This window comes from Struthio camelus, chromosome 2, assembly GCF_040807025.1.
Source record: "Struthio camelus isolate bStrCam1 chromosome 2, bStrCam1.hap1, whole genome shotgun sequence".
Classification (NCBI taxonomy): domain Eukaryota; kingdom Metazoa; phylum Chordata; class Aves; order Struthioniformes; family Struthionidae; genus Struthio; species Struthio camelus.
In genome coordinates, this window is record NC_090943.1 from 41,539,584 (window position 1) to 41,563,033 (window position 23,450).

Here is a 23,450-nt window from a genome sequence, read left to right on the forward strand (position 1 = left end):
AGAAATCAAGTTGTATTATTGTGTACAGTCACGAACTACAGCAGAAAAAACTTAAATCTTCTGTATTTGCAACAACTTTCTGTACAGTTGGATGCAGGAATGGTTTGATGGCATGCAGAGTCATACTAGTTGCAGAGTCACTAATGTGCCTGTGGTCAATACTTCCGTGTTTCTACAAGGAGAGCCATTCAAACATGTCCTTCTACATTAAATATGAAGCAGAGTACTACAATAAACATAAACTTATTATTAGCTTCAATTTATGAACAAAATGGAAGTACAAGTAATACTACTCCTTCCTATATTTGTGAAAACTCTCTTTCAGCATAAATCTCTTAAATTGAGTCAGACAAGTTATTTTCATGATATTAAGCTATTTTAAAAATACGGTAAAACAGAATTTTCTATAGCAGTAAAAAGATAGCAAAATGATAACGTGCTGTATCATATTTAAGTCCTATTCCAGTATAAGCAAAATGAACAAGCAACAGTCTCTCTCTCTCTCTCTCTCTCTCGCAAAAGAGTTGCCTAAATTAAGCTCCCAAATCTATACCTAAATCCTAATCAAAGTGTCCTAACTTCCAAAACACCGAGCCATGCGGAGCTCCTATTAATTTCAATGAGAGCTGGATGCTCAGCACTTACTGACACTCAGATAAAATAGTTTTGCCACATTTTGAGTATTTCCTGGAAATCTGGATCTGTCCTTTTGCAGCTGGTTGCTCTCTGGTAACTGCTGGATACTTTTGTGTCTTTTAACAAATGTCTGAAGCAAAAGAATTAAAAATCTGGAGCAAACGATTATCCTGTAGCCTGGTACTTTCAACATTCAATCAACTTGTATACTACCCAGATGTGCAACAATTCTCTTTTTTGCTAGAGGAAAACTTTCCAGGTTAAACAGTATTCCATTTTGTACTGACTGTTTAAATATTCCTTCAGTTAGAACCACTGTGCATATAAAATGAAAATGTACAGCAATAAATGAGTAGATCAATCCAAGAAAGGACATTTTGTAAAACTGGAATGATGTTCCAGCACGGATTTCTTGTTCACCACAGCATTCCCTGCTAAAAGCACTGAAAAAACAGAGTATTAAGCAAGAAATGAGCATTTCTGGTTGCCCAACAGAGCTTGTGAGCTGGTTGTTAACACAAGACAGTTTGGAAATACGGGAGTGAGAACTACTGTCTAGCTACTGTTTTGTCTTCAGCAAGAACTCACTTTTGTCAATATGATGATGATGATGATACTTTTAGTAACACAGATGCTGATAAAACTACAGGTCAGCTTACCCCCTCATCCTGAGACAGTGGATTGTTGATGATCAGATCTTGCTGTCCTGCTTTCCGTGGGTTTGTAATATGCTGGGTAGAAAGAGAACAAGGTTTCTATATTAAATACCCCTCCTTCAGGCTGTAGGTATTATACCTATGTCTGACCGTGAGAGGAGAGAACCTATTTTGCACCAACTTACAATTTCTTTGATCTTGTTGTAAGATGTTCTTAACTCGGAAGTGTTTTTAATCCATTGACTTTTGTCTTGGGGTAGAACCTCTAGAAATAGCTATTAACAAAACAAAATAAAGCAGTTAAGTTTAATCAATTTAATATAGTTTTTCATGTAAATCCTACTGGAGGGCATAAACCATCTCAGAACGGAGGAGCAAGTATTCTACAACTAGGGAGAAGGAAGCAAAGACCTACAAAGTGGTCTTGGCTTTAGGACTTTCTCGTTAATAAATAAAAAGCTAGAAACCATTACAGTTCTATAGCACAACATAAAGCATTAAAAACTACCAAAGGCACAAACTCAAGCTTTGTAAACTGTCACAACTCCAGTAAAACTGACTGAGATTTCCAAAGCAGAAACAAAATGTAACGAAGAAATTAAATTGAAATATACAAAACGTGGAATTGTTTCCGTAACACTCAAGAGCTGATGCAATGTGCCTAAAAACAAATACGAATGCAGAGCAGAAACTAACCACTCAGAGATTATCTAAGAAATGTGGATGAGGAAAATCTTGTTTTATAGAAAATAAACCTGTTCTAGAGTTCTGTGAAACAGTTAAGAGATTCAGTTTTCCAAAAAGTCCTTGAGAAAATATAAATCCCAGTTCTTTCACATTTCTGTTTAAGTAGGGTCAAAAAGAGATACCCATTAGAGAAGACTATTTGCTTGCATGCAAGATTAAAAAAAATACAGTGTATTTTCTTGCTTTTGAAATATATATTTTTATTTACATATTATGAAGGGTTATGAAATAGTAAACATTGCCAAACAAAAAGCATTCCCAAATTCAATAAAAATATTTAATTATTTCATAACTTAATGAAAATATCGACAACATTTTAAAAATAGGCAGTTAAAACAGAGCTCTAATCTCTATTTGGACACTGTAAATAAAACCAGTCTCACTTCTAGAATAAAATCACTTCTTGATTTAATTACTGGGCAGTGAGGGACTCAATTCTTCTGTTAGTTCAGGTTTTTGGATGTGATCTTAGGCATCTTGTGTTAGGTACTCAGGAAGGAACAGACTGGCAAAATAATGCTTGTAGCATATATTAATCTGGCCTCCTGAGGACAATTTTGTCATTAACTTTGGAAGTGTTCAATGCCACATACATTCAGTGTTTCAAATCTGCTTCTTTCATACATGGAGTGTATTTGATTCACTTTTTATAGGTCTTTGAGCCAATGTCAAGCTTGAGAATTTCCAAGTGCGGCAATTTATCAATATTCACATGTAGCGACTCCAATTGGGAAGATAACATGTCCCCTACTATCAAGTTAACGAAGAATACAACATCTGATGCCAGACCAAGAAAGTTCTTTAGGGCTTATACAGCATCTCAGTATTATTTCGCTTTCTTCCTACCTTCCTTCCTACAACACAGACTTCTGAGGGCCTGTTGTGTTTTAAGACTGGAAGACCTGGTTTCTTTCTCTATCCAGTCATTACAAGAGGGACTTGTCCTCATTTTCTCATTGCTCTGAAAAAGCTGCTAACAGAAGCAGCACGCTAGCTTTAAAGGAGTCTCAAATTCCACAAAATATAAATTGTAGGACAAACTTCCCTTTTTATTTCCAGTGTATGACTTCAATGTACCAACACCAGCAGAAGATGTGGCTGCGTTGCACTCAATTTTATTCACACTACCTGACACAAAGATATTATTTCCTAGGAATTTTTTGCTAAAACCAGCAATTCAGCTTTAAGGCAACTCAACAGGATTAGCAAATGTCCTATGAATTATAAAAATGAGTAGGAAAACACTGGGATGAAGTCTCTCGGAAAATTCATGATTCTTTGCATCAATAATCTTCCAGCGCATCAGGTAATGTGTTGATATATTGCAACCACAAACTGTAAATAAATATTTTCTCTTCTTACCTTCCAGCAAATACTACGGAACCTGCTGCTTCTCAGCTGCCCATTAATCCCCTTCAGCCGTATAGTTGCCAAGTAATTGTTGTTTACAAATAGTTCTTCCCATTCTTTACTGTGTGCAAAAGCAAAAGGAATGAACACTTAAACAAAAAAAAAAAGCTTTAGCTGATTTAAGGACTATATGCTATATGCCACTACACACTGCGGATAAGCACAGGAAAGGAACTTTTTTTTAAACATATATATTTAGTTGTGTACCATTTCTAAACGCATGGCTGTCTTTTTGGACACATTTCTTCTTTGGATTTAATGAATATGTAGATCGCTATAATTATGCCAGCTACTGAAATTCATAATGTCTATGGAGGCTATTCCATTTCCTCTAAAATGTTGGTACTGCAGTTCAGTGAATAAACAAGAAAAATGAATATTAATATAAGCACATTCATGTTTCAGCTGTAGACAAAGAAGTACCTATTCCAAAAATATGCAACAAAAAAGTATACTGTTGACTCTATTAGTTCCTCACATGACTTATTTGCTTAAATGAACCTTCTTTTCTTCTTAATGTCAAGCTGGGCAGTTAAGCATAATAGAAGACGACTTTCTTTAACATTTAGTGCTATTTACTATTGAAATCACTCCTACTTCTTTCTACATGATCAGTTTTAAAATTTTAACAGGTGCTAGCAAATTTAAAAAAACATCAAAAAATTAAAAAGCCTCACTGTATAAACTGTTAAAGGCAAGCTTGAGTACCTTGCAGTACCTATGGCTGACTAGATAAACAACCTAAATATGCCTCCCAGGCATGCAGGCACCAGGGGCCTAACACCTGTGCCTCATTAATATACAAGTAAATCTGCTCTACTGGGAGACAATTGGAAATTAATTGTCCCAAACCATCTACTGAGTTTGAATAAAAGAACTAAATCTATATTTCCTCCACCTTCTACTGAAACGAATCTCAAGAAGAATATAAGCCATTTGATGGTCTGACCAAAGTAGCCAAAGACTCGCCCACAGACTTTCTACAAACCGCTCTAAAATCTAAATGGCAATTTCCAGATAAAGAGCTGGGTTAAGTGCAAGGAAACGTGTTTCAGATTTATTTCCAGTGTATGTCCTTAAGGTGAAAATCTCCTTTTGCTGCTGTCACATGGGAGACTATTACTTCTCCTTGGGAGATTAAATGAAAGCAGAAAGAGGGGAACTACTATGACTTCAGGGTAAGATCTCACTAGATTTTCTTAGCTAAGGGAGAGTCACGGAATAGCTTATACTGAAATATGATATAAACTCTGTTTTTACAAAACTGCCCTAAATATATACAGGCTTTCAGTCTTCTAAGAGGAGTTGTGAGGGGCTTTGTTTGTTTGCTTTTTTTAACCTTCTTTTAGATAGAACTGGTTCTGTTTCAGAAAGGGTTATATGATACAGTTGCTGGGAACAGTAGGGCATGGACTTGGCAAGCCAGGAAACTACGCTCCTACTCCTCTGGGACAGGAGTGAACTCACGACCCATGATAAGACTAGGAAGCACTCTGCTTGTGAATGCATCACCTTCCAGCTAGGACCATTTTCTAAAAAAACGAGTGGTTATCTCTCGGTCTTGATTATTAATTACATTGTCAAGCAAATGTACCCTGGTAAGAACAAACAGAACTAAAGCAGTGCTAGTGCGAGGGGCGAGGGTTGCTTTCAGCTTTTGCAAACTGCCAATATTCCCACGGGACCAAAATAGGAGCAAGGAACTCCAGTGGCGTGGGGCAAGTTCCTCCCTTTCCTCCACGCCCCTATTTTGTAAGTCGGAAAGATTATCTAGTCATTTCACTGGCTCCAGACCTCCCATGGATACTACCCTTCTGCAATGAGATGTCTATGAACGATTACCGTGACCGTATGTCTTCTTTAAGTTTCTGCAGTGAGATGTCTATGAATGTTTACCATGATTATATGTCTTCTTTAAGTACAATATGTGGTATATAGCAGAAACACCTTGAGAAAAATCTAGCCCTTTCTTTCATAGTCATTTATACTTCAGTAACTATAGTATATTATGCCTATCTAAATAACCCCCCTGTTTCTATCAAGTATAATATTCTTCATTTGCCATTGTAAATTCTGTAGCATCACTGGCCATTATACCAATTGCCAAGTTGCCTCCCTGAGGAAGCTCTGCTTCAAGAATGACCATTCCCCTGTGCACACAACAGGTCAGATTTGTAAGCTCTTTACATTGTTTTGAAAGTGGATTACATTCCCAGTATTTCTTTGAAAATACTGGTATGTCAGCTAAATTAGTAAAAGGTTTAAATCAGTAGAATTGTGAGTAGAAAGAACAGAGGGGAAAACCTCTTAAGGTTTTTTTTTTTGCACCAACTGCCAGGAGTGATTGCTACACTCTAAGAAAGTAATTTAAGCACTTCTTAAATTGTATTAGTGTGGATACTATGCTTTTTAAAATTTGTAATGCAATTTCAAACACGTTTTGAACAAAATTACATTTAAAACAGTCAAAAATTTGGCAGGATTATAACTCCCCCGCATCCCCACTTGGCTGCTGGGATAACTAAAACAATAAAGTTATAAGCAACTGAAAAAAGACTTCTGTATAAATCCAAGGTGGAATCTGCTATAGTTTTAGCAGAGTTAAAAGAAATCTATAACTCTTTCCAAACTGCACTCACTAATTTATTTCTCAAATATTTTGAACAAAGGCTAATAAATAAACTAAATCTCATAATTTCAGAGATTGTTTTCAATAATGATAGCACTATATAATATCAACAAGATACTTAGCTTTTATTTCCAAAAGGATAATTTCTAGAATGATATAGCCTTACTCTGTAAACCAGTATCTATGAGCTTTGTTAACCCTGGCTTGGAGTAAACTTATTGGTCAAAGTGAAATGAGCAGTAAGGACTGGAACTCAAGTCCATCACAAACCATTTGCTTCACTGAAGTGAAAGACTTCAAGAGCCAATTGGAACTGCTTAAACTACGAATAAGCACATGCAATTGTTTTTAATCAAACTAGAAAATTAAATGCATAATCATGTGCTAATACAACCTTCAGGTTGTACAATTAAAATAAAAGCAATTGCAAATCTTAATGTTTTCTGGCTAGCACAGACACAGCTACACATTTTTCATTTTATATTCCTATCTGTTTAAATATGCAACCTAATGCACTACGGTATATATTGTAAAGCTTTAATAATATAAGATCTACATAAGAAAAAAAAAACAATTAAATGTTACTTTTAGAAACTAGTAAAGGTCCAATGTAAAAAAATCTATTGGCGTGAGTTAGGGATAGTTGCATTACTTGGAACTGGGAAAAGTACTTAATACGAACGAATGAAAAAGCAGGCAAATCAGTGGAATGGATTAAGGCTGTAGGTGATGGAACCAGATTCTGTCTCCAACGTTTTTTCATAGTTATCATCTGTTCCTTTCCGTCTTTTGAAATATGCATAACTACAAGAGTTTGGATCTATCTGTGAAAGAATTTTATACTGGGGTCTGCTCTAACAATATATACTTGTTTATAAGAAATCAGGCCAATCTCTTAGCAGACTATATATAAATATACCTAAGTATATACACAGCATATACATGCTTTCCTTTTATTCGAACAGGAGATGTTCTGGGGGTATGATACTTGTTAAAACCACTACGAAAATCAGATAGTCTTCTTTTTCTTCATTTCTCTGTTTTTTTTTTTTAAACAAATTTCAAAAAAGCTCTCCAAAAGCTTTATTTCCAAAAGCTCTCCTAAAATTCTCAACAAAACTCAAGGGTACTTGCCACATTCCCACATCTAAAAAAGTTTTTGTTTACAGTGATAGGCTCTATGACCACATAGAATTATCTTCTAATACTACCTTGTCTGGTCTAATTTAGATGAACAAAGGACTGATTCAGCAAAACCTTGTTCCTTGGACAAGATACTGGATAAAGATATTTTCTTCTTGAGAATTAGCAGTCCTGGGTCATGATAAGAGATTAGTTTATCTCATAAGCAGGATGTCATTTGGAGGGTGACAGAGAACAAATGGATCTGTGACCAGAGGTCCCTTCCAACCTCACCTATACTGTGATTCTGTGATCACATCTTGTCTGATGATTGAGGTTTCTCTGTTTAAGTGGTATTTCTTTTGGAAATTCATTGTTGTCCAATACACATATTCAAATACTCCAGCACAAATATTTTTTCTCTTAGTAAAATTTGTATAGTGCAAAAATAGCCATTCCCCGAGCTCTCAAACATGCTCTACAGTGAAGGATACTGCAGTTTTTATATATGAATGCTTGTCTACATTACACCATGGATGACTCCCAAAACAAAGCAATATTTATGAAGACGTGGGTTTCAGAGTCCTCTCCAAACAGCACCTGCAGAACTGTGTTCTGCAAATACAGCATCAGCTCTGGACGGATATATAGTGTTTGGTAAAAGAATATGTGGAATCCCCTGGTAAAGGTGGAGACATTCTTTACAATAGCAATCAAAATCATCCAGCCATTTTCACAGTGATCTCTAATCCCACTTAATGGGGTCATGTTATTACTACAAACTGATGTAGAAATCAAGCTGGAAAACTTTATTTTTTTAAATAGCTTTCCATATTTGTACACTTGGTTGTGATGCAGGGGTAGACAAAGTGACCAGTGTGAAATTTCCTTGAGTTGTGGTCACTGAGAATGCTGAAGGGTTGAAAGAGGAACATCTCTCCCTGCCTAGACACTCTAAGGAAGGGAGCACAATGGGCAGGGTTTTACACTACAATATCTAGGTAAAAATCTCACGTGCTTAGGTATCATTTTTGAAAAGCTTAAATCCCTCAGGTCCAGTATCTCATTAAAAGTCACTAGATGGACACTATTTCACAACTACAGAGGAAGGAGCCACTATAAGCTCTTAAAGAGTATGTGTATCTTTTCCTAAATCATTCTAAGAATGAATGATGGCAATAACGTAACAAGGGGCCTGGAAAGTAATTCTGGATTTCAAATAGTAGTTCCTGGAGTTTTACTGAGGCAGGGGTTGAGCTGTGGTAGTTTTGGGGAGCGGTTAACAAAGACATTCTTCAATTGATAGCCAATACTGCCATCAGCTCCTAGGACTGTTGCTAACTCTCGATCTACAGCACAGTGGTAAAACCAATGCCTGAAGCACAGAATGCAGCCTTGGCCCATCTACACTCATTACAAAATAAATAATCAGTATATCCAGAAGAGTAAGAAATACAAAAGAAGAGTAGTATGGCACAGGCATTCCGCTAACCAACAGCAGTTAAATACTATACTCACTGATTTACAGGATAAACCTGACTGACACAAATGCAAGTCCTTCTAGAGTCTAAAGCCAGCAGAAGAAGCATTTTTATACTACAATGTTTAGACAATGTCATACTCCGTGGAAGACATTAAAACACACAGAAGCATAAATCGAGTCAATTAGGAATATCAAGACAAACAGAAATCTATTTCTCACTGAAAAAGGGAACAAATTCAGTACTGGGACTGCAGGGGCTAAGACCAATCAGGTAAATATTACTACCTAACGATTACTTCACTTCTAATTGAAACCACAGGCAACGAAGAAACCGGTATCTAAAAGGTCATTAGAAACTGTATATAGTTCTTTGTCTCATGTATTTGCAAAGCATTTCATGCCAAAGCATTTCATGCCAAAGTATTTCAAGAAATCCCTCTTTCATGTCCACGAGGAAACAAGATCAGTTTAATATTTACAATATTTAGATAAAAAAGAATATTTTCAGATCATGAGAGAGTACTGCAATACTACTGAAAGGTGTGAACATTTGCATATTCTAGATTGCAATCTAAATCTCAAGCTTATTTCTCCCTCTAGACCAATATTCAAGGATAAAATAGAGATCCAAAGAAAACTCTTGAGCAGTGCTGCTAATATTGGCATAATAAATAGAATAGAAATAAATAAATAAAATAGAATAGAATAAAATGGTGTGCATGCTCCCAGAAAAGCCAATTTCACATTTTTATATCATTTTTTTAAAATATCCAGTGTGCTCTTTTAAATCTTTGCGATCCAATCTCAACTCACCAGAGGCATCTAATGAAGCAACAGGCTACTGAACAGGCTGTCAGAAAGAAAACAAATTCTCTAATGATGATGTCATATGCTTTGCAATAGGAGACCTTTACTGATAGGGACACTCGAGTAACTGAATGTATTATCTATATTTAAGTAGAGACAATAGTTCTTTTCAAACGCACAGCATATAGCCAAGAAACATGAATAGTTTGTATTATTTATTATACCATAAAGCAAACATTTTAGAAAAAGGTGAAGCCGCAGCCAGCAATGTAATAAAAACAGTTTATCCCAAAAATAGGGAAAGAAAGCAATTCAAAGGTGGTATCAATAGGCAGTAAGTTTTTAAAAGAAAACCATTTCTGAAATACAGCAATTGTTTATTCGATATCCTGAAAATCCACTTGACAGCATTCATATGAAGACTTTTCAAACTGTTGGAAAATGTATGTATTTGTTTCTGTTGCATCCCAAACTTCTGCCTCAGGATATGAGGCAGAGTTAACAGCCACAGAACTGTGAATATGCATGGCTGCACTGCTGGGAGGCTCAAAATTCAAAGGCCAGATTTTCTGAACAGTTCAGGTCTCATTCAGTTTTGGCTGACGTACAGCTAGAATGGTTTGTGTGAAGTAAGGTAAAATCACTTTCTTAATATAAATATTTCAACAAAAATTACAGGTGATTAGCTATCTAAGTTATGTAAGCTATCAGTTGATGTGTGGTACAGCCCATGGAACTGATTTAAGGCTGTAGCGGCAGAGGAACTTTTTGCAGGCATATATTGCATCTCTTGTATTAGGACTGGATCTGGCATAGGACCTTGAGATAGATACCTTTCACTGTAGACAACATTTACCATTTAATCTTGATCATTCTTAGTCCGTGAGCCAGATTTTGAACTTGGACAACACTTCTAACCTTGAACTGTTCAGCTTCTATAGAAGCGTCTGGTGAGAATTCTTCTTAAAGCCATCTGAAAGTCTAAATTACATCAACTTGTTGCCCTCTACTCAGTACTTCTTGCAATATTGCTTATTGTAATTGACTGACATTTTTTACTTTCTGGTTCTCCTGAATAGACTTCCCTTTACTAATCTGAGCAAGGCAGACCATACCATCTCACCTAAGGCCCATCATTTAAATACTAGGAACCTAGTTTAAGCTAGGTGGCTAATCCTCCTCTACACTAAATGGAGGGACAGAGACACTGCTGAGGGTGAGTTACCCAACCATGAAATAAGAATTAGGTTTGCTGCTTTTCCCTTCTGTTAATTTATACCCACAGCTAGCCATATCTCCATGAACTGTGTTTATGTGTTCACATGCATGCAGCCTTTTATATAAACACAGACGTACATTAAGAAAGAGAAAAGCTGGAGCTTCCTGTAGTAAATAACAAAAGTTTAAAGTTACAGCTCTACAAATCACCAAACTAAAAAAATGGATGCAACAGGCAGGGTGGAGAAACTATTTTGCAGGAAGATGCCCCAAAATGCTAAACTGCTTCTGTTCACTCACACCTGACTACCTACAGCTGGTTTAGAACCAGCATAGTCTTCACAATATTTAAAAATACACATCCATTTTCAAAACTCCGATGATCTTATGACATGCAAGGTGACACACTCATAATTTTAGTTAGCATTGCTAATTCTGCCTAAAGACATTATTCCATCAATTGTAATTGTAAATCCATCAATTTTGCAAGCAATAACATACAAAAATGAGTAAATGATTTCATTATATAATTTTAATCTGTTAGATTGACTTGGTTTTATTCCCTTGGTTAAAATCCACATATTCTTCTAATCTTACTAGGAACAATCTTTGCTCTTTAGATTGAGTTCAATTGTAAATTATTTTCACAAAGCTTTTGTCTTCAAACTTCTTTGAATTAAAAACTGTAATTTCTCAACCCTGCACCTCTTGTATTTAAGCTTTACACGGAGTTCTACGTCTTGTTTTTTGTATTTAAAAAAGAAAAATGAAATCACTGATCAGATGTGCTTTGAGCAGTGTTTGTAGGAAAATCAAGTTATCCGATTTAACCTTCAGCAGTTCTGTTACACGGCTCAGTACAGAATTATTCCATTTAAAACCACATTGACCGCACTGAGCTAGTACTCAGTGAAGAATTGGTCACCTCCAGGTTCTCTTGCAGCTAAGCTCGATCAAACAGCAAACTCCTGGCTCTGTGGCAGATGTTCTTGCTTTTATGTCACTATACATCTTACGGACTGCAAGTGAATGCCAGTATGGTAAAGATCTCAAAATGTGCACCTCAACCCCAAGAAAAATATAATATCCGTCAGTGTTAGTCATGTTGGTGCAAAGATAAGAGTTTTGAAGGGTTTGCAGTGTGGAAGTTCACTGCATTACTTAGACCTGCTGAGCTTCAGAACTTTCAATAAATACTTCAAATCATCCTCTTTTTAGTAATGAACTATTGCCAGATTTTGTGTTAAAAGGAAGCATCTGTGAAAGGTCTGGAGGGCCAAAAATGAAAAACACAATAGAAATTCTGTTGCGTTTCTTCTCTGTAATGTTTACTAAAGGATTAATTCCACTTACCAGAAAGGAGGGTCCTCATTTAAAAAATTAAAAAACAACAAAGAAAGGGTTTGAGATTTTGCATATCTGACATTTCTGACCTCAGATGCTATGCTGTCCTGCTCATTTATATTTTTTGCACGTGATCAAAGGCATACGGTTGTATTTTGCTTAGAAAGTGATGTTTTTCACTCACGTACACCTTCTTTCTTCTTCTCTTGCCACCGGTGTCTCCTGATTTCAGAATAAGCTAATTCCATTTTTGTGGTTTTAAATAATACTAGGGTTTAGTAATATTTTAGTGAAAGTTAAATGTTTTGTTCTAAAATACAGTACATTTAGCCACAGTGCTTACTGTAAATGGCAAAGTAGATCAACAAATCACACGTATTTTGAGAAATGAAAGAGTTGTTCTTCCCTTTGATTACTGAAAAACAGCTCCACAACTTACTGAATTAGACATCTGCAGTTACACTTGACCTGTGCATCCAGCTGCAGAAAGCTGATCCTTTTATATAAAGTTCACACGCTATTTCCAAACAATATAAATGCATTGTATGAACCAAAACTGAGTATTATTTCCTGGGCTATGCCTGAAATGTTTTTTTTCTGATATAGATCATTACATATGGCTACCAGTTTTGCATAAAAACATGCGTCACGTTTCTAGCTTGAGCTACATCCCTTTAAGAATAAAGGTCACTGCTCTATCTGGAACACTGCATGAAAGTTTTCCCTTTGGGTAAGAAAAACAGTACAAAAAGATGCCTAGAAAAGCCATAGGTCAAACGTGGGAATCAAACCAGTTTCACAACCCACTTTTGGAAAGGGGTAGAAACAGAGAGGAACAGCTTGCACCCCTTGCCGTCTTTCTTCTGTATGCTCAGTACCAGCCCTGCAGTCGTTGGCTAGCACACAAGAAACGTGCCTCAGCCAGCAGGACTACATTGCCTTTTTGCAATGAGAAAGAAAACATCTGGTAAGCAGAACATGTAAGAAGTCAAGGAAAGAGAACAGAATACAAAAGTCTTCCATATACCAGAACTGCTTCTACCTCCAATAACAGCCAAAGGTGGAACATCTACCTACGCTAGAACTTCGAGCAAACACCACTTGTCATGGAGTTTAAGTCCTGCTGGAAAGAGCTTCATCGTGGTACTTGGGGCAGACATTTAAGTTATATACAAATGCAGAGATGTACTAAGAAATGATCCAGCATAGTGGTCACCAGTCTCTAAATCATAAAGTCAGTTAACAACACAAGTATGAAAAGTAAGGTTTTTTTAGGCTATATATTTATTAGAAGCAATATTAATGTACAAATGCACCTTCGAAGAAAATAAGTGTCCTTGAGATGTTAGATTCTATCAGCCAAATTGAATGTCTGCATCAATGCCTCTCCCTAAAAGTCATAATTAGGTCATTAAAATATATTTAGAAAAATAGCCTGTAAAATAAAGTTAAAAAATACTCACCTTCATTTTATTTCATAGGTCACTGTTATACCATCTAATAAGATAATTAAAAACATGCAAGCAGCTGGTACTGAGGCTAAACAGATTAATGTAATAGTCTGTAGTCATATGTGCTGGCAAGAGGTTCACCTCTTTGGCGAGGAGAAGGTCAGCTGCCCTTGGGAAGGCAAGAGAAAGACAGCAGAAATACTGTTCCAGTGGCACTGCATTGCAGATACTGAAACTGGAGGTTTGCACCTTTTTTTCCTTTTCCTTTTGGCCAAGTCTGGCCGATTTGCACATCCAGAAAAGGCTTCAACCACGGCAGTAAAACACCACAGTAGAGCGCAGCTCAAATATTTTCCACAGGTTTCTTCTGTTTTAAAGATGAAAGTCTAATCCCTTGTTCAAATTTTTCTAATCCCTTGTAATTTTTCTAATCCCTTGTTCAAATTTTTCTAATAGTGAACTTCAAACTTTGATGGCTAGGAAAGAATTTTCAAAATATCTTATTAGGAAAGCTTTTCTCAAGTACACAAGGAATACTTTCATCAGAGCCTGAAGACCAGCTAGAAAATTCTCTGTGACCTGAGAGGGTGCATTCACAAACTTACAGAATATTTAGAACTATGTGCCAGTCACATGTGCTTATCATTTACTTTACTTACAAACTTTATGACCTAAAGGGAAATGCTATCTGAACACAAGCAGCATTAAATCTCTGCCATGATGAACACAAGCAAGATTCACAAACTCTAACATGACACTATCATATTAAAAAAGAATAACAAATGGTACTATAGCACTATTGATTTATCAAAGGATAATGATCTGACATCATACTTTTAAAATAATATATACACACCTGAAGTCTTACACTAAACAGTACAACTTGTCCTTTAAAATTAAAAAAAAAAAAAGGAATCAAGTAAATTCACCCCACTGCCATGTTTTTTTTATTGCGGTAAGACAATATGCTCTAAGGAGCACTTTAATAGCAAAAAGCATTCACAATCAAGTGTTTTTAAACATTTGGAGTTGCCTCTTCTCCTAAATAAATTATAAAGAGACAGATAAAACATAAAACAGTTCTTCTTTCAGTGAAAATTTTCAGTATAATTTTGCATATATTAGCCTTCTGCAAGCAGGACACCTACTGTGATCCAAAGATGGCATGGCCTCTTTTAGGGCAAGAATCTACTACCAAAGCCTTTTTTAAATACAGTAGACTGAAACACATTGGATAAACAAGACTATCATCACTTTTATCAAATTACTAATTTACTGAAATAATAGTCATTGGAAGTATTCTAAAATAAGTCAAAATCTCCAGTAAGTCCTTAAAGAAATTGCACAAACTTACCATTGCTATCTTTCAAAGTAGTTCAAGATTCATTTTTAGTCCTTCATAAGGTATTAGCTGTTCACTTTTACACAACACTCAGCACAGAACTGTAACTATCAACACAATATTCAACCCAACCAGCAAATTTACAGCCAGTCTCATTATATGATAGGAGTTACTTGCCATCGAGCAGAAAATACTCATTTCACACCTTAAATACTGTAATGCTACTTAATAACAGTGTTAGCTTGCCAACTATTAAAAGCTAGAGTTTTTTTTATATGCTGTACTCTCTTACTTTATCATCTTGCCTCTAATTATAACAATAATTAAATACTCTAGTAGTGCAGTAAGGACATAGGACTGATTTTAAAATATACCTTAACTTCAGTTTTGTAAATTGTGCTGTAATCCTCTTTGACAGAATACGATTATTATTCAGTTGAAGTGGTAGCTAACATACTACTTACTATATGCACTTTGGACTAAGAAATATAGAGATACAAAGGCCAACTCTGTCTTCTACTTAATTGTGGAGCATTAAAAACGTGTTTGGCACATTGGAATAAGCTTAGGGCCCTACAAGAACATTTCTAACTACATAAATTTTTAGCAACAAGGGGTAATATTCCAAAAGTATTGACAAAATACATTCATAACACTTAATATGTGTCTTCCGACTCCTGAGGTTGACAAGTCACAGTGTTAAATACTGAATTCTCCAGCATTACAATAATCTCCTGTTAGCCATTTGACTGAAGCAGAGGTGGCATGGTCCACTGTTTCGGTCTCGTAAGTCTGATCAGTTACTACAATCCTGCAAAGATAGTCTTTCATACTCCACATCCTCTGTCCATGAGTAACGGGCTGCGCTAGAATGATGGATGAGTATACACTACAGTTTAGGCTGATTTAAGTAAGTGATGCCACAATCCATCCTCCCACTTACTCCTCGCTGCATGTTCCAGTGCCTTTCCAGTGCCTTGCACTGCCACCAAAATGCATCTGAACATCATCAGCCTTGGGAAGGTTGATACAATGAACTAAATCATCAGAAAACTCACCCTACCAAAAATGGGCAAGTTGGGCTAGTTTAGGCCCCTGGATTGGTTCACTAACAGATGAGTGCCACTGCATGAGTGAAAAGGAGGCTATGGAGAAAGGGTAGGAGCTCAGCACCACAGCTTACTTACACTCTCAGGAAACCAGAGCCTAACTGAAGCTGGCTTCCTCTTCGAGCTTTACTTTGCTAGGTACCACCAGCTGGGGCTCTTGAGCTAATAACTTCCAGATATAAGTGTCCTAGAATTAAAGGCAGAGAAGAGCCCTCAACTCTTTGCTAATCTGACTAAATTCTATTTTACTGATTTTTCTGACACTGCTTCATGGTCAATGTATTTACATAGGTTTCTCACATGAAAAGCATCAAGATTATGTGGGTTGATATTTTTGATCCCTTCATTTAACACAAGTAGTAAGCTGCTGCTTTTGTTGTAAATGTATTGGATTAGTTAGAAATATCTTTTTCATGCATTAGAGAACGCAAATGTAACAGGAAATTGAGTCAGGCAGAACCCTGAAACAGATCTGCTACCACATTTTTCTCAAAGCAAGCATCCTAATTACACTCAAAGGGTATCATCACAAACCAGGTTTCAAGAGAACATAAATTAGCACAGGGGACTTTTTAGAATACAGAAGATTGAACGGATCTGTAAATGAAAGCTGCCCTGGCCCACCCTGTTTCTGCCACCGTTCTTCTGCCTCTGTTCCAGTCTTGCTCTCAGCTCAGAAGGTTTCTCCGGGTGTTTGAATTGCAACAAACTCTTTGCTGCCCTCTCTGGGTCATTACGAAAAGTCTTTCTCCCCACACCTTCAAGAGCTGGCTTTTTGCTCCCTGCTCTTCTCAGCAGTTTCTGCAAGGGGAGTAGTCCCCGCTTGCTGAGACCAGCCCTGCCTGCCCCAGCTGAAGGCTCCTGCTGCGCAGGACAGCTCCCGGTGCCAGGAAAGGGCGGATGGTCCCCGCTCCACCATCTGCAACCAGGACAGGGCCAACTGGCAGGTTTCTCCTGCCTGCCCAGCCTCACCTCTTAAGCATACGCTACAGGAGACTACAAACAAAAAATTAAATAGATGTCATCCTCCCTAGCGTGCTACATGAATCCAGAATGATCTGGTGGTAAGCTTGATTTTATTTTACCATACTCAAGCATGAAAATCAGATGTAGTCATTCTAGTTAGCACCAATCTAACTTAGTTTAGTCTTAGGGACAAACATTTAGCATTTGTAGCACAGATCGTATTTTATTGACTGAAAGATGAAACTATACTTCTGATGACTCTATCTATTGCTTGAGTTTTCAACAACACAAGAGGCAACACTTGATTTTTCCTACTTACTAGCTCTCTGTTCTTTCAAGTACAATACATAGTCAGCTGTTTACACAAGCAAGACTCAAGCTCAATAACAGTGCTGCAAAAAGTTGTTCTGCACCATGTTTCTTTACCAACAGAACTGAAATATTATCTTACTGTCAGGAAACCTCGAATTTAACAAATCCTGGTTTTGTTTTTTAACTGTAATAATTAGTAAGCACTGTTAAGAGTTGCATGGGATCCACAGATCCAGTTATTTTGGTGAAGATCAAAAAGATGACCCTGGTGAGTAGCTTAGCTAGTATGTGTACAGGTGAAAGAATTTGACTGCATTGCACGCTTTTGAGGGAAAAAAATATCAAGATAAACTAAGAAATACTGTTAGCTTACAGATATACAATGTTTTCATTAGTTAAGTGTTTTGAACAGCTTTCTCATAAAAACAATAATCTGGAAAACAAGCTTTTCAGATTGTTCCGTAATGCTTTTAATCCGTCTACTGACTGTTGCAATTGAAATTGTACAACTCTTGAAATATACAGTCTTGCTCCTTTGCTTTAAATACATTATGTTGCCTACCTTAGTCAAACTTTTTTAAAATTAGAAAATAAATACCAAAACCTACTGACCTGTAAGAAATAAATGTTCCATCAGAATCTGGGCTGTGGTGTATGCTTCCATTTTCCTTAGATCCTCCTAATATGAAAATGAAAGAAAATGACTTCAGTTATGAGACTCTCTGATAACAAAAATCACAATATTAATGACAACTGCAAATGATTACATTAACTTCAGTTCATCACAAAACTTAGATGGACACTTCTCAAATTTTTGGCTTCAAAATCTTACAGCTGCCAATAGAGACAACTTGACACACTGTTCCATTTTGAATCTGATTGATCTGCAAATGAAAGATTCTTTTTCATTTGTGGTTTTGATTTAGACCTGTCTCAACTTCTTAAACACAGCTTAAATAGTTAAAAACCATAGCGGTTTATGATAAATAAATAAATAAATATATATATATATATATATATGTAGAGAGAGAGAGAGAGATTAATTTGATTGTACTAACACTAAGTCAAAGAATGTAAAAGTTCATCTGTTCCGTGAAGGATTTTGAGTTGATTGTATGATACCAATTTTTTTTTCCATAGCACAAGTTCAAAGCTTCTATTAAACTACTTACGTAGTATGTCTGTAAAACAAGATGTTTTATATATTTTCAGCTGTTTATAGATAGAACAGTGAAGTTCACAGAACTTCACCTAGAACTAGAAGGAATCCTTCCTCTCTATAATAGACTTAAAAGTCAGAAGGAATCTTCTGTTTTTCAAATTAAATTCATTCATGTCCTGTTCTATAGTATTTATTCCTGCCTAACCCATCATTTAGCTTAATACTTCTTTTAAATTCTTCCTGTTTATTTATTGCCTTAACACATTTATAGATAACATCATGTACCTTTACATCCTTTGCTCTGCTAACTGAAACCAAATTCTCTTTACCATTTTCCTAAATGAGGCTCCTTGGCCTCTCTTTTGTTTAAATGAGTCCTTCTTAAACATGGAAAAGAAGTGACAAAATTATAGACAGCACACTAAATGAAGTCTGATCCGTTGAGTCTCTGGATAGCTTTTTTTTCTGCCCTACTAAAAATGCCTTGTCTGTTATAGTCTCGTCATGCCACATCATGTTGCATTTTCACAATCATCCTGTAACCAACATTCCCAAAGGTTTGCTCTCCTTAGTCATTTACAACAAGACAGTTGCAGTTTACAGTAAAAATTCTTTCTAGTATGATACTGTAGTTCATGTTATTTCATGCTGTCTCTTGGAAAGGTCCATTTCTGCCTGAATATTCCATTTGTGCTTGCATTGGATGCTACCTTCTAATATCGTTCCTTCGTAATAGTCCCTTAGTGCAGTCTCACACTTTTGTGCCAATGCAATGAAGAAAAATATTGGCTAAGTTCAGTCATAAACTGTTGAAGAACTCCACTAAAAATATAATTCTTACATTACAATCTGTTGTCACCTATTTGTCTTATAACTACTTTATTTCACTAATCCCCATATTCTCTATTTCATAACATCTCCTGTGGCACCACATCAGACGGTTTACTGAGGTCTAGACTGACTTAACATATTTCTTTAAATCATGGTTTTTTTGAAAGAAGGCTAGCAGGTCAGCTGGGCACTATCTCCTGCTTAGCATGATCAACCCGCACTAAAAGTTATGCCATTTCCTATTTCATTTCTTTCTTATTTTATTCCTTAAAAATTTTGCTAAAGTCTTAGAAAGATAATGGTCAGGCCATTACACTTGAACCCACTTTGCTATTATTTTTTTTTCTTATTCTAATTGTACAGACTACATTTCCCCTCCTTCAAATATATGGCATCAGCCACAAACTGAAAGACTAAAAATTGTTTCTCACAGCAGTATGTATCAGCATCCTTGAACAAGGGTTACTCTCCAAGTTTTAATTGTTATTGGGCATATTCATTTATAATCTCTACCTAACGTTGCCTTTTAATTCCATCCTGCCTTTGCCTGAAAATTTGTCTTTACTGGAAATTAAAACTAAGTATTCTTCGAGATTTGGACCATACTTGGATTACATTTAATTTCATTCTCCATTTGCACTGCACAGAGCTTCTGTTTTTTTCCCCCATAAAGTTCATTTACACATTCAAGTAAGATTTTCTTGTTATTTTAAATAACCTTCTTACAATCTAATTCAATGTAACTTTTGCTAATTGTCACTATAACGCCACACTTTCTCATAGCCAGGAGGTAGCCTTCGTGGTTGATCAAATCGTTTTTCTGTCCCTTTCAGGATTTTTGCTTACTCCAAATATTCCTTAAGAACTCCTTAATCATTCAGTTTGGCACAAATCTTTCCTTCCACCTTCCACCCTCCCCCATCTTATATGGATTGAAAGTTTTCCATTAACTTTTGCACTCTTGTCTAAAATAAATCCCAAACCTTTATCATACTCTGGTCTCTAAACTGCTCAGTCTAGCTGATTTCACTAACTAGCTCTCTCAATTTAGTTTGAAAATGGAAACCTTACTTACTCAATCTGCTTCTTGTTTACTAAATTTAAATGAACAACGCTGGATATTCCATCCAGAAGGATGGAATACCCTCCCATTACTAATAACATTCTTTTTCTTTTTTTCTTGTATTTTGGAAAATAAAGTCTCCCATAATAGGACAGTTTCCAGTAATAAATTTTTTCATACAATACACATATCCACATCTGATCCTGAGCATCCAGAGAAATTTCAACACTCTTCTGATAAAAAGCTTCTTCCAATTTTTCCTCCAAATGATTTAAAATCAAATCAGTCTTTACCTAAACGCTCACATTGTATTTCTTTGCCAGGTACTGCAACATTGAAGGTATGTCATATCGTTTCTATCATCCTGTAACAACACCTCCCCTTCCATACTCACTTTCCAGTAGCTATTGCTATTATTATTGTTTACCATCACCACATTCTCTAATTTCATAGTCTTACTTCAGATAATGAAGCTCCCACATTTTTTTGTTTTGCATTACTTCTTAAACACGCCTTTTCTCCACTGATGGTTTCGCTCTACTTCTTATCTGACTGCACCTATCTGAAATGTATCAATTTCTGTACAATCCTAATCAAGACCAAATATGGTGATGTCTATTCAAATAAAAATAATTCGCAGGAGGTGAAGCAGTTTACTGCTGCTCAGAATTTTTTAAACCATGAGTTGATCGTGATGTTAAAGTCAAAATCAATTCTGAGTCTCTCTGAATTACTATTTTTAACCTACTACTCTGTACAAATAATGAAAACCACCAAAGAACCTCGTAGGATTAAGTACTTTTTAGACAGAAGAGTGAAGCATTATAAACCTCCAGAACGTATAATCCAGCCCCTGCATTCCTCAACTGAGCATTAGCCAGTTGAGCATTAGCAGAAGTGGACTAACTGATTGAAAGGAAACCTCATGACACTTTAGGGTAGATCTCAGGATGTGGCTTAGACAGCGTTTCATTGATAAAGAATTAAGTAGATTTCTCTAGCTAACCTACCTGAAGAGCACTAACATTGCTAGAGGTTTGAAATTTAACAGGAGCACCACTCGAGAGAACTAGATTACATCCTGTACTACATCCAATGAGGCTTCCTTAGCAGTGGAACAACCATGTTCAATCTCTTCTAGAGCCATACGGGAAAATGCGATGATACTGGGCAACTGTTACAGGGACACAGCACACAGCAGTGGCTCGTGAATGCATTAATGCAGGTTAATTATACTGAGATACCTCAGAGGTATTCACCTACCACGCTAGGTATCTGTCCTGGGAAGACTGAGGACTGTGTTGTGCAGTATTTCCTGCTCCAAAGCGAAATGTTTGGACCTGAGACAAATATGGCCTCTGTATTTCTAGCTCCAGTCAATAGCACAACCATCAGGTAGAAGTCCAGGAATAAAACTATACTCTTATGTCATATTTTTATTTCTAGGAGATGTACAAACTTTGGTGGGGAAAGCAATTACAGCTTAAACTACAGATACCAAAATCACCTCAGCAGTTACGAACCAGCATAACAATTCTGAAAGAGTCCTATTTTACATCTCCCAAGTATCTGGAGAATGATAGAACTTGGTGAATAAAGACAGATTAGATTCACAGGACAAGAGGAAAAGAAAAATGTCTGAAAATGGCTACTGCACTGTTCTTTATCTTGGTATCTAGTTTGACTTTTCTTTTGGCAAAGTACAACGATGAGCTCAAGAACGTATGTGCAGGGATGGCCCTTGTTGTGGTAATCTTCCTGTCAAAATAATCAATAAATACACTGTGAATATAAAATTACTCACCATTTCTTTTGGTGAGTGACTGTGAAAAATCTTAATTAAACCCCAAGTGAGAGCAAAACGTGCCAAAAGAAAGGTCCTCTTACCATGCCTCAGTGAAAACTCAGGTATTTGGTGTATACTGGTTATATGGTTGTGTAAAAGTTTATGTATTTTTAAGCGAGAATTAGAAATACATTACTCAGATCCAGATTTGGAATTAGTCATCTTAGAGTAACCATCCAGAAACTTAACACTGATGAATGGATATTTTAAAAGGAGTATGAAGTGCTCATCTCTTCCTCCCCTCCTTTAGGATCAACAAATCATCGGAAGAAAACTCTCTTTTAAATAATGTTATGAAATCCCTTCTACTATAGTGAGAAAAGAAATAAGTCAATCTTGTATGGGATGAGTCCATAGAAGAGAACCAGAAATTGGATATGATATAGAACTGGAAAGAACATCCATGATTATTTCTAGAAAATGTTAGGCTGTAGGTCTCATGCTCCATATCCAGATTGCAGCTGTGAACACTTTAAAATTGAAAGGGAAGAGCTGGACTGAAAATGAAAACTCATTCACAATGCTTAGCCCGTATGCTGAAAAAAGTCTTTTGAATCTCTTAAAACATGAAGGGCATCTGGATCTCTTTCCTTTTTGAAGCATAAGTTTTAAGAATATCTCAAAAAATGCAAGACCTCTGTCATCTTTCAATTAAGTCATTTGGTCCTGCCTGAATAGTCAACTAGACTTTGCAAAGTAAAACAGAATCTTGGTGATAAAAGCTGTTCTTTCATCAGTATTCCAGAATGATCACTTGGTGGGATCCTGGGTCTGCTAACGAGTTTGAAAGGACATCTCTGCAACGAGCTGTCCTTCACAAATTACTATAAGCGTAGCATTCTTCGTTTTGAAGCACTCTCTCAGAATTCAACTTTTTTTTTAACAATTGCCACAGTATTTCAGCATTCTGAATTGTCCACACATTGGTAATAGATGTCACATTCAAATAAGTTACTACTTTATTCTGAGAGCCCCTTTTGATGCTCCGTTTTATCAGTAGCAGCAGCTACCAAAACTGGATCAGATTTTTTATATTCAGCTCTTAGAAACAGGAGTTAATAAGGTGGGCGTTTTTTGATTTGTTTTTTTCTTGTGTTCGCTCTTCTTGGTCCATCCTCTTTGAGGCAGATATATCTGTTATAATATCTTAGAAGATGATTTAGATCTCTTTGACGGAATGTGATAAAAATGACAAAGCAAAGTGCAAATCATTCACCACCTTAAAAGAGGATTCCCTAAAGTTCATCTACTGCTACCTGAAAGGCTTCCCAGTAAACCCTAATAAGATTGCATAGTCATCAAATATGAGGACAAAG

General features: G+C 36.3%; 1 protein-coding gene across 16 annotated transcripts in view; it reads right to left on the reverse strand.

Annotated features, from left to right (window-relative positions):
* TBC1D5 (TBC1 domain family member 5) overlaps window positions 1–23,450 on the reverse strand; it is a 328,685-nt gene that overhangs the window by 150,037 nt on the left and 155,198 nt on the right. For all 16 annotated transcript variants that reach the window (XM_068935353.1, XM_068935344.1, XM_068935349.1 and 13 more), the window contains 4 exons: window positions 17,845–17,911; window positions 3,402–3,510; window positions 1,478–1,567; window positions 1,296–1,367 (listed from right to left, as the gene is read on the reverse strand). In XM_068935353.1, the coding sequence (XP_068791454.1) occupies window positions 1,296–1,367; window positions 1,478–1,567; window positions 3,402–3,510; window positions 17,845–17,911 (338 nt within the window). The remainder of the gene's footprint in view (window positions 1–1,295; window positions 1,368–1,477; window positions 1,568–3,401; window positions 3,511–17,844; window positions 17,912–23,450) is intronic.